The sequence below is a fragment of the Ostrea edulis genome, chromosome 3, assembly GCF_947568905.1.
Source record: "Ostrea edulis chromosome 3, xbOstEdul1.1, whole genome shotgun sequence".
In the NCBI taxonomy this organism is placed as follows: domain Eukaryota; kingdom Metazoa; phylum Mollusca; class Bivalvia; order Ostreida; family Ostreidae; genus Ostrea; species Ostrea edulis.
This window is the reverse complement of record NC_079166.1, coordinates 88,498,665-88,511,413: the sequence shown is the minus strand read 5'-3', so window position 1 is coordinate 88,511,413 and position 12,749 is coordinate 88,498,665. Positions and strand designations below refer to the sequence as shown.

General features: G+C 36.8%; 1 protein-coding gene across 1 annotated transcript; it reads left to right on the top strand.

The window, feature by feature from the left end:
* The first annotated feature begins 8,693 nt into the window (after positions 1-8,693).
* LOC125674511 (mucin-5AC-like) lies at positions 8,694-10,446 on the top strand. Its single transcript, XM_048911658.2, has one exon. The coding sequence runs from the start codon at positions 9,034-9,036 to the stop codon at positions 10,246-10,248; it is 1,215 nt and encodes a 404-aa protein (XP_048767615.2). The 5' UTR covers positions 8,694-9,033; the 3' UTR covers positions 10,249-10,446.
* Positions 10,447-12,749: the final 2,303 nt, after the last annotated feature.

Below are 12,749 nucleotides of genomic sequence, written 5' to 3'. Positions count from 1 at the left end.
TGCTCAACCGAAATGTTTGAAATCCGAAATAACAATGAAGCATCGTCGCATAACAAAACAGTCGTATCAAAAAGAAGAGTTATTCAATTTGATTGGGTGTTTCCAAACCAGTATATCTAGAACATACAAATAACTTTATAGGGAAAGGCGACCCTAACCACATTGTTGCTTTTATGAATAAAGTATTACTTACCGATATCGTAAATGATAGTCTTTAAGTACAAAAACCCTTGCTTAACGATTAAATCAATATTTATCGATCATATATTTCAAATTACCCGCCGCTAAGAGAGTGGCCATTGAAGTGTGATTTATGACGTCACACCGTCTGTTCCGGTTTATGTCATCAGCAGCACTGTAAACATGACAGGTCACGAACAGTTAAGTTTGGAGCCCTATAGATTTGAGTCCGTTCTTTTGCAAGAAGAAATTACCGGTAAGAAAAGGAAGACGTGCAGTCGAGTTGCAGACCAGGCAGATTATGTCTCGAACCTCAACTTGCCATTACGCAAATGATGGATCCACAGTTTACATAGGCCTAGTTTTTTCTTTTCAGATGACTTGGTTGGATCAAGATTTTCGAGAAAAAACAACAACAAACATTTTTATTCACATCTCCCCTTCGCATTAGTCAGATTAACTGCTCGACAGGAAGGCATCAACCTATTCATTCGAAAAATCTACCACATACACATATTTCTCATCAAAACCGGAACAGACGGTGTGACGTCAAAATCATTGATTTTTGTGGTCTTTAATACAAAAGAGTTCCACATCATGGCAGCCTGTATAGATGGCGGGAATTTCAATTTTTAACATTTTCAAATTAGTACTGACGCTTTCTAGGCCGTATATCAACAGAATAGTATGGAAAAAAATTATCAAATAATTAATCCTATCATTTATCATGTGGGTTGCCTCTCCCTTTAAGTATCTGATATAATTAATATCATATATATATAAAGCCAACACGGACCCCTGGACACACCAGAGGTAGGGTCAGGTGCTTAGGAGGAGTAAACATCCCCGGTAGACCGGCCACACCCGCCATAAGCCCTATGTCTTGGTCAGGTAAACGGAGTTATTCGTAGTCAAAATCAGTGTGCCAAGAACGGCCTAACAATCGGTATGAAACACTTCAAACAGCATTTGACCCAATGATATGCTGTATTGGCAAACTAGATCATTACAAAGGCCATTGAATTTGCAAAATCTGACTTTAAACGAGACTGTTGAAATCCCTGTAACATCAACCTGTTTGTCAGTAGTCTATCTTGATTTAAAAACTAATTATACGCATAAAAAGGCTCTTGCGTAACGAATCAGTTGAGAGATATAAACACAATATGCAGGTGATAATGAAATATTGTTACATAAATATGGGAAGTCGACGATGGAGAATCTGAAATCATCCCGTTTATCATAAAGTTGAGTAGTTAGTTTGCCGCTGATATCCATTTTCAATAATATATGTAAGTAAAAACAGATGTGGAGGACTCTGTGGTGTTTTTTATTTCGAGTTCACAGAGATCGACATATGAATGGAAATGATTATCGTTAATAGATAAAAGATCGTCGACGTATCTTAATATCACGTTGAAGGCCACAACAAGATCTTATTTTCTCATGTAGAAGATTTTGAATAAATTCTGCTTCATAAGAATATAAAAACAGATCAGCTAACAAAGTAGCACAGTTCTTTCCCATGGGGATTCCAACATACCATTGGAAGACCTGATCACCAAAGACCACGAAGATATTGTCAATGAGGAATTTCAGCATATTTTTTATTTAAACTTCAGAGTACTTCAAATGGAATCAGTGTGGTGTTTAACAAAGTAATTGTTTGGATGACTGATCAATAGATATAAATATTTCCCTATCCCATTTTTGTTGAAGAAGCAACTGTGTATGATGTCAAAACGTCTAGCTAATTATCGGGAGAAATGGTCGTTTAAAATGCTGAGGAGTTTTGATGTTGTTGGTTTGAGAAAAGTGTTGCAATTTTAAACTTACTAAAAGTTCTTTAAATGTTTTTAGGATCCACATTTAATTTGCAATACTTTTGGCATATGTTGTGGCACAGAACGTTTGAAGTTTTTCCTTCACAGCTGTTAATATTTTCGTAAGGAGCAAAGATGGAGGCTTGCTTGAACATTTACTTAATACAGTGTGGTACAATAATGTAGCAGTTATTACTGGTCATTCATACATGAGGGCACCTGCTATAATCACAATGCCGTTTGGAAGAGGTGTGTACTTCGTCCACCGTGTTTTAGTCCGTAATAAATATATCAGAAAGTTCTTTTATAGCCTCTCGCATTAAAACGGGACGGCGGAGTCAAATGCTAATTTCCTACTCGATATTTTGGATTAGATATGAAATTGAATTCTATTTCTAAAGGTCAACAAGACGAAATGTTAAATGTCACTTTGTGAATCTAAATGTGTGATCGATATCAAAGGGGATCTTTTTAAAATTAGGTTCTGATTTTTTTTTTGGTATGATCATGACAAAGCATGTTGTAATGCGTCAATTATCAACCATGCAGGATATTAGACAGCATTTTAGAAAATTGTGTAGTTTAATTAAGAGTATTGTAAATCATGTTGCGTTAATACAGGGTGTTTCAGAAATTTATCAATTTTGATTTGCATATCATTAGATAGAGTATGATACCACTTCTTCAAATTTATCCGCTGCCATCTTGTTTACTGGTTATTCTAGTGTTTAATACGCGCAACGATTGGCTAAAAAATGATGTGATTTTAATCAGCATTAGGCTAATAATAAAACATATGCAAGTCATCATTCATACGTGAATAATAACCCGTAGCGTCAACACCCTGTTCGAAATAAGTGTTCGAACTTTCATGGATTGTCCATGATACGTACGTATATATTTGTAGAGGCGGATCCAGGATTTAAAAAAGGGGGGGGTCTACCGTCAATTTCAGTTTTCTTTCGGGGGTGGGGGTGGGGGGTGGGGTGGGGGCTCAAAATGCAAAATCCACCTATCTTTTCCCCTCCCCCCTTCCGCATATATGAAACCTGCCTCAAACCCTGAAACATTTTGTATATTTAATAGTTCCTTTCAATGTCATTTTCTCTAGTCTTCAGTGCATCTGTGTATATAAATGCACTATTTTTAGACTTAAAGGTGTGAGTGATATTTTATTAAAATAAATCTCACTCGTTCAAAAACTCGAAATTGTAGTATTTCATTGATTTCATAACTAAATGCAATTTTCTATTCATTTCATTTTTGTTATGATTTAGATGAATAAGAAGATATGCACAATAAGTGCAGAGACATCCGATTATTGAGTGATTAAGGTTCATCATTCTTTCATGTTAATATTTGTAACAAAGCAAATCTTGACGATAAGGAATAATGACCAATCTCATTAATCCTATAAAACATACAAAATTCAGAGGAGGGCAAACACCTGGTTATACCAGAATCAGCTGTCTACAGCTGGGAGGAGTAAGCATCCACTGTTAACCGGTCACATCCGCTGTGAAACCTTTATCTTGGTCAGGTCAATGGAGTAATTCGTAGTCAAAATCAGTAGGTAAAGAACGGCCCAACAATTAGAAACTTGTGATGCTGAAAATGTGTCCGAAAATTTTGAATTATACGAGATCATATTTCTAATGGAAATAGTAGCACGTAGTTTAATATCATGATTTTATTCTCTCAAATGAAAAAGAAAATAATGGTAAAATTAATGACTTGTCTCCAACATAACAAAGTCACAGCAAAACAAGATTCGTTTTAAAGTTATGGCGACACGTCTTAAGAGGCAAAAGGAAACGACTACAGGAACTACCAGTTTAACTTTACTTTAGTCTTTTTAAAAGGAAAAAATGAATAAATAATTTCCTCTCTCTTATACATGTATAATCAGGTACCCCTATTTGCCCTGCTTCGCTATATACTTTTCCCGTGGGGATGCAGGTTAGAATAGGTCCTCAGTACCCTTGCTTGTTGTAAGAGGCGATTAAATGGGGGGGGGGGGTGTCCTTCGGATGAGATCGAGGCCCCGTGTCACAGCAGGCGTGGCACGATAAAGATCTCTTCCTGATCAAAGGCCGCAAGCGCCGAGCAAGGCCTAAATTTTGCAGCCCTTCACCGGGGGCATTGATGACTCCATAAGGGTGAAACACTTTCGAGTGTAAACAACATACAACCAATCAGTCAATCACTATGTAGTTTATCATGCCACTGTTATTTTATGGAAAAAATCCACATTATCAAATACAGGTTATTAAATGTACAAAATCCGAAATTTATCACAGGAAATACGGTCATTTTATGTACTTCATTGACAAGCCGCTGATTAGCAATGTTGGTTTGGTTAAACATAGAAATATATTAAACCATAGTTTTTGATTTGTTGATAATTTAGAAAATGAAACCACTGGTCAGTCAATTACATGTAAAGTTTGATGTACTCAATTTCACAGTCCTCTCGTTTGAAAACATGGTGACCCTGAACTAACATTGACAACAGAAAGAGGACAGCGACACCCACTTGCTTGTCAAAATAACGTAAAATGTTCTAAAGTTTCTGTATGTAAAATATCAGATCTCATCGGATCTTAACGAGAATCCATCATAAACGGAAACACGTGGTCTCATCCTAGCAATGCGCACAAAATACTTTTTAAGCTTTTGAAATATTTTTATATGCAGAAGAAATGACTGTCTCTTTTCTGTAAATCTGTATGTTCTCTGTAGTAAAAGCACTAATTAAAAGTACTTACTGAAATTGACATGGAGCCGAAAACGTTTACTACAATTTCATATCCAATCAAATCCTTTACATGTCAATCAAACTGATCAATCGTAAATAAGAAAGTCTTTCATACATAGCGTCTTTCTTCCAACTAAACATATCAATGGAGGACACGCTTGAGTGGAATAAATATAGCTGTACCGACGACCGGTCACTGCATCACGTGACTAATATCCGTATGCAACTCATTGATCTTCGTGATAAATCATACGATGACATTTGAATGATTTGTCTTTACAGGGATTCTAAATGTCTGCAATGACGAAGTTAGATATTGAATGCGACTAAAAAGTGACCCGTCTGTTAATGATGTGTCTATCCCTTTAGCTTAAATATATTTATGTTATATAATATATTTCATCTAACCACACACACACACACACACACACACACACACACACACACACACACACTCTCTCTCTCTCTCTCTCTCTCTCTCTCTCTACCTCTCTCATAAATTATATTGTTTTGAATTTATGATATTAATTTACTTTAGATTACAACTATTTTGATGTTGAATTAAAGTATCTTCTTAAAAGTTACAAAGGAAATTGAAATGAATGCTTAATCTTACTCCGCACCAAACGTTATAAATTTATCAATTTGTTAAAGACAACATGCTCTTTCTTGATCGTCGTGCTTTGACCTTGATAATTGAAAGACAACTTATATTAACCTTCATTAATAAGTATTTGATTAATAAGTAAATTCATTATCTTTCTAATAATTAAGCCTCCTTGTAACTTGCACCACATGACAGCCGGAGACATCAATTAACAAAAACGTGTGGTCGTCAAACAACGGGAAGTGCTGATGATTTGTGGTTGTCGTAAATATTCAGACCTATTTACATGTGCCTTATTGAAAACAAAACCGAAATTTTACAAAGAGCAAACAATTTTTTTTATTTTTTTTTTTTAGATTTATTTGGTATCCTTCAAAATTTAGTTTTGTATGTTTACACACATGTACACGTGTATCATGATGCAAATACTAGATTTTTTCACCCTGTTAGAAATATTTTTAAAATGATTATTCTACATGTATGTAGACAGATCACAAGCGACCTCCTGTATTATGTTAAACCTCACGGCTTTCTTTTTATGTATATTTCATGAAATCGATAAGATCATGTGTATCACTCCACATACAATATTTCTATTAATTTATAGATTAAATGCAAAAATTAAAATATAATAAAAACATACAGGTAGATTAACAATAATTTTTCTTCTAAAAATAATAATATTCCTAAAATATTGTTCAACTTACAGTATTTAATATAAAACCCAGATAAACGCCTGTTTTTCGCCACTATAGAGGAAAACTGAACTACAAAAAATAAACCTAGTAAAGAGAATGCATTGAAACAAAGACACCACGTCAAGTCTGATGAAATTTCATATAGAAAAAAAGTGTTCAAAATGCATTATTTAATTGCGAACAACCTTTTCCATAAGTCACAGGAAACAAACTATTTTATATACAGGGAAATATTCGTCCCTGTTTCTTTATCGTCCATTTCGCCCTCGTTGTCACTGGGCGAATTTGAAAGTGGGCGAAACTGTTTTCTCTCATATCTCTCTTTAGGCGAAAATAACACGGAACGAAAATAACCTTGTATGGAGTAGTCTATATGATTGTGTAACTACTGTACCTCAGCTCAGTGGCGTAGCTTCCATTGAGGCAACCGAGGCAGCTGCCTCGGTAGAAAAAACCCCACCTTTTACGTTGTTAAAATGTCGATAGCTTCAGACCCCCTGCCTCGGTAATATTCGAACCCAAGCCACGCCTATGCAGCTTTACTTTCTCTCTTCTTAATTTGCATTGTTTGATACATTAAATCATAACAATTCTTTTTAGACTTGCATTGTTTGATATTACATTAAATCCTAACAACCACCACGTGTATAAAAAACATATGGTATCCACAACATGTATTTAAATAAATAGCATTTTTGAAAATATCTAAGGGCACGAACTCCGATGCTTTACGCCAGCAGACTTCATAAAGAGTATGCTGCACGCGCTTCATGAAGAGTATACTGCACGCGCTTCATGAAGAGTATACTACACGTGCTTCATGAAGAGTATACTGCACGCGCTTCATAAAGAGTATACTACACGCGCTTCATGGGGAGTATGCTGCACGCGCTTCATGAGGAGTATACTGCACGCGCTTCATGAGGAGTATGCTGCACGGGCTCCATGGAGAGTATACTGCACGTGCTTCATGAGGAGTAAACTGCACGCGCTCCATGACGTACTCCGGCCGGAAGCGTCGCAGTTTATATCCTCATGTATTTTCAAAAATGAAATCTATTGTTTTTAATTCTGCATTTTACGTTCATTTTTGTTGATGACGATGGTGTAGATTTATAGTGCAGACTGCCCAGTAGGGGCCCTGCTATACATTTTTGTTGATGATGATGGTGTAGATTTATAGTGCAGACTGCCCAGTAGGGACCCTGCTATACATTTTTGTTGATGATGATGGTGTAGATTTATAGTGCAGACTGCCCAGTAGGGGCCCTGCTATACATTTTTGTTGATGACGATGTTGTAGATTTATAGTGCAGACTGCCCAGTAGGGGCCCTGCTGTACATTTTTGTTGATGACGATGTTGTAGATTTATAGTGCAGACTGCCCAGTAGGGGCCCTGCTATACATTTTTGTTGATGATGATGTTGTAGATTTATAGTGCAGACTGCCCAGTAGGGGCCCTGCTATACATTTTTGTCGGAGTATTCCCAGCCGTTAAAATAGTCGTACTATATTTATCAAGATTCATACGCACATTGTTCACATTCATGAGGGAATAGCTATCATTAATTGATATAGATATCGAAGGTAAAAGCAATGGAAATGGAAATATATTATAGCACATGAACGATACCTAAGTGTTCATTTCATTTGTTATTGTTTATAGTATTTCACAGTAGCTTTTATTAATAGTGATCTCCTTTTTTATATAGTTGTTTGTACTGAAGAACTGTACATCAAAATCTTAAACATTTATTACAAGGTATATTTCTGTCAAAATCAAATACCAAAAAAAAATCACAATTAAATGCCAAATAATAATAAAAAAAGAATTCAGTAGATATTTAATTAGTGATCGAAGCGCCTTCACATTACAAGAATGTCTTTAATTCCTCCGCCAGTGCCAGGGACGCGGACGGCTTTATGACAGCCTAATCACAAATCAAATATGTATATTTATTCATAAATGCATTCGGTCATCATTTCTCAAATAATTTAAAGTGCACAGAAAAAACGCTAAGTGAATTTCCTGATATTGAAAATCGAAATAAATTATTAATTTCGGTAAGATTAATGTCAGATCATTAAATTCCACACAATGTGCACCTCAGGGCCCCGGTGATGTAATTAACAAGCGAATTAACACCGGGCACCTCGTGATGGAAGACACTGCGGGGTGAATAAGAGAATTTTGATGACGGTATTAAAACAGCTGATCTCTTGAACAAGCAGGCAAATGTCTGGATTGTTAAGACGAAGTGGATAGTCTGTTGCATCTTATAAAATGGTAAGTCTGTTCTCTTAGCAACTGCCATAGTCATATGCTACAACACATGTATATAGAAAGTAAGTTTTTTGTATCAAATCGTAGATGAATCGACACAACGATGGGACAAATTCAGTTTTATTTCACATGTATATCTATAGTAATCAACAGCAGCTGATATGTTTCAGAATTTATTAATTATTTAATTTTTGTATTCTGTGTTCTTTTATTTATCTATTTTTTAAAAAAAGTTTTAAGTCAGTTTTAGAGTGCAAAGTGAACGCTTTTCCATCCTTGAAAGATGTTATTAGAATATTTATTAGTAACACCGCGAAAAAAACTGAAGACAAGATTTTGATATCTATGGAATGTTTCAACAGTTTTTTTTTGTTTGTTTGTTTTTTTTTTTTGTTTTTTTTTTTTGTTTACACTTTTTTGTATTTTAGACAAAGTATCATAATGATTTAAATTTTAAAAAACCCGAAGTGACATGATTATATATCATTTTAAAGATTCTTTTAGAAGACTTTAACCATTCATACAGAGCATATACAGATTTAATTTGTACGTCTACAGTATTAGTAAAACACTAAAATTTCTCTGCAGATCTATGTGTCACTAGAGAACTTATTCGTTAAGTTTTTTTGGTCATCCACCATAGCGTTTGAGGAGACAAAGAATTAGATACAAAATACAAACGATGGTCAAATGGTCTAAGAATTTCCGTGTCACAAATCGACTGGGGTCCATCGTCTTTATGTTTAAGATTGTCTTTTCCATTTTTCTCCAGGAGGCAATGAAGTTTCTAGTCGTCTGTGCTGTTCTCTTTCTCTCCTGCACTATTCCGATATCCGCTGACGACAGCAGCGAAGAAACGGATCCGGAAGTGATTCAAAAGACCGAGGAAACACCACAGCCGTCAGAAAAGACCACACCACGGACAGCCTCATCTCTTCCATCTTCCACCTTAAAACCGGAAATTCTTTCTGCAGACACATCTTCATTAAACAACGGACCCGTGGAGACTTCCTCCGTTGTTCTGGCGACTGAATCTGCGTCATCACCAGAGAAAACAAATTCTGCTGCATCCAACGTTTTGATTTCAGCCTCAGAGGTTTCCTCTAATACAGGTTCCTCAGTCTCCACGGCACAGTCGGCGACAAACACAATTTCGTCTGCATCTGAGGTATTTTCAAGTGGACTTCCGTTCAGTCCAAAGGCTGTGGCAAAATCTCCGACCTTTTCTTATGGGGCTCTTTCAAAAGCCAACGCAAAGTCTTCTGCCAGCGTTGTAACAGATGTGTCTAATGTTCCTTCTAATGCAGCTTCTTCTTCTTCATTCGTTTCGACCACACCAGCAGCTGCGTCTCTATCAAATTCAGCATCCTCTGTGTCCCTAGTTATATCCAAGCCCGTGGTCTCCTCACCATTGAGTGGAGGCTATTCCCCCATTGCAGACTTTTTGTCAAACCAAAACGCTACCGTCTCGACTTCCGCTTCTGGTGCAGTCGTTCCCACGACACAAGCTCCAGTTCCCACGACACAAGCTCCAGAGCCAACCCCCATTGCTAGCATTGATGAGCCTCCAGCGGTGACGCCTCCGGAGAAACCACCAACGCAACCCAAACCCTCAGCCGTCAGCACCGTCTCTAAAATAACCAAGAAGGTGAACCGCATCATTAACTTCCACCGTCAGAAGTTTAGCTTTTATCGATGCCAGACTAGCTGTCTAATTGACTCAATAAGATGCATGCGCAGTTGCCGCACAAACACGGTGTTTATCTTGTACAAAGATAATTACATGAAATGTGGAAAGAAGTGTCGAGTCAGGCAGTTCCATTGTAAGAAACTCTGTAAGACAGAGCTCAAACGGGAAAGGTCAGAACAGATGCTAGCCTGGCGATCCCCTAAGTAATGAATGAAGGGCTGTCCCAGGACATCTTCTATAACGTGAATTCCTCATACTGTGTGTGAGACAAGTTGTTTTGTTTGAACATGTTTTGTACTGGTTTTTCAGTAAATGGAGCACCTGCTTGAATTGCATCATATTACTTGTCGCAGAGGTTGTAGTCAATCAGTATTATTTATTTGATATGTGTGCGGGACCAATTGATTACTTGTATTTGTTATGTTTTGTGTTATTATTGCCACTATTTATCAATGAAACTTTAATTTAGAAAGTGTCTTATTTATTTGCAAAGAAAATCGATGTAACAGACTGATTATTTCGGGTCAATTAAATGATTAATTCCTGCAGTCTCTGATTGAGAAGAGTTGATGGATTACGTGTCAGTTAAAATCAACATGCAAGTTACATGCATACTCTTACATCATTGGGAAACAGGCGAACAAACAAACAAAACGAAGAAAACGAATAGTGATCAATCTCATCAACTTGCAAAGAATACAAAATGAAAAGCAGGTCAAGAGGGGGGATGCTTACCCCTCCAAGGCACCTCTGACATTTCCAGGGGTCCATGTTTGCCCTGCTCTGAGTATTGGTATTAATTATAGACATTAAGAAATTGATAACTGTTATCATCTCCTTTTCATTGAACACATGTATCACTGCTAACATACACCCTGTCCCTGTGACCAGACACACTACTGTACCACTGCTAGCGTACACCCTGTCGCTGTGACCAGACACACTACTGTATCAATGCTAGCGGACACCCTGTCCCTGTGACCAGACACACTACTGTATCAATGCTAGCGGACACTCTGTCCCTGAGACCAGATACACAACTGTATCACTGCTAGCGGACACCCTGTCCCTGTGACCAGACGCACAACTGTATCACTGCTAGCGGACACCCTGTCGCTGTGACCAGACACACTACTGAAATACATTTACTTGAATTCGTTTAATCATTTGCTTCTCTGCTCTTTTGTTTCATTTGCCAAACAGAGTTTACTCCCAATGGTGGGCAACTTACAAAGCTGAGTGAATAATTCGCTTTTCCCTTTTGCTACGTCGCTTGTCGAATAAAAGACACAGATAGGTTACTCCTTCAAACCTGAGAAAATTCGTCACATATTTACTGGTATACCTTGCTATTTGGAGAAAGGTAACATATATTCGTTACCTGGCTTGCTACATTATTTATCTCCCTTCCCTAACTGGTTATGGGATTGATCACTGTTCTCTTTCTTCATCTTCGCAGGGTTTCTCTCATACGCTGGGTCATTTGTCTGGCTGTACCCCACAAATCATCTTAAGACGCATTACTTCATTCTCATCTACATTTACTTCCTAATGGAACCCGTCTACAACCTTTAAGTATAAAACAATATCCAGGGTATTCCTACAGCTCTAGGTACAAATGTCATCAACGGCTTATCAACAGGCTCCTGGTTGAAATATCATCAACGGTGTATCCACAGGCTTTAGGTGGAAACATAATCAAATGTAGATATTTCATACAGCGCGTCTATAAATCTTTGATGGATATTATCAATTAATTTCATGTGGAGATATTATCAATAGCGTGTCTACAACCATTAGGTAAATATATTAGGAAATGCTTGTATACAACGATTTTTTAGACATTGTCAACTGCATGAAAAGGTGAAGATAATGAACAGTGAACAGCCCCATAACTCCTACATAGAATACAAAATAGAGTTAGACAAATACCAGGTGGGATCAGGTGGCTATGAGCAAGCCTCCCCTGTCGACCAGTCACACCTACCGTGCGTCCAATATCTTGATCAGGTAAACGGAGTAATTCGTAGTCAGAATCCGTGTGTCAAGAACGGCCTAACAAACGTATTGTATAACAACATATGCCAGAGGTGGTGTAAATCAAATGTGGATTCTAAAAACTTCTAAAAAACCTTTAGTAAATTTGAAATAGCAAAACATTTCTCAAACCAACATCAAAATGTATGACTTTTCAACACTTTAAGTGACCATTCCTCACGATAAATGAAAGATTAGACTTTTTGACACCAAAGACATTTGTTTTGTCAACAACAACAACAACAACAAAAAAAAAAATGGAAAAAGGAAATATTTAGTGATCATCATCTAAACATTTACTTTGTTAAACACCACCCTGATTCCACATACAAGTACTATGAAGTTGAAGTAAAAATATATTGGAGTTTCTCATTAACAATATCGTCGTAGTCTTTGGTGATTAGGTCTTCCAACAGTCTGTTGGAATTCCCATGGGCACGAATTGTGTTCCTTTGTTAGCTGACCTGTTTCTATATTCTTATGAAGCAGAGTTTATTCAAAAATTTTCTACATGAGAAGAAAAAATCTCTTGCTGTGATTTTCAACTTGACATTTAGATATATCGACGTTTTATCTATTAACAGTAATCATTGTCTTTCATATGTCGATTCGATATATCCCAGTGAACTCGAGATAAAAAGACACCACGTAGTCCTTCACATATGTTTCTT

What these genes read in the sequence shown, in the direction of transcription:
- LOC125674511 (XM_048911658.2), top strand. Translation starts at nt 9,034, where the DNA reads ATGGTCAAATGGTCTAAGAATTTCCGTGTCACAAATCGACTGGGGTCC.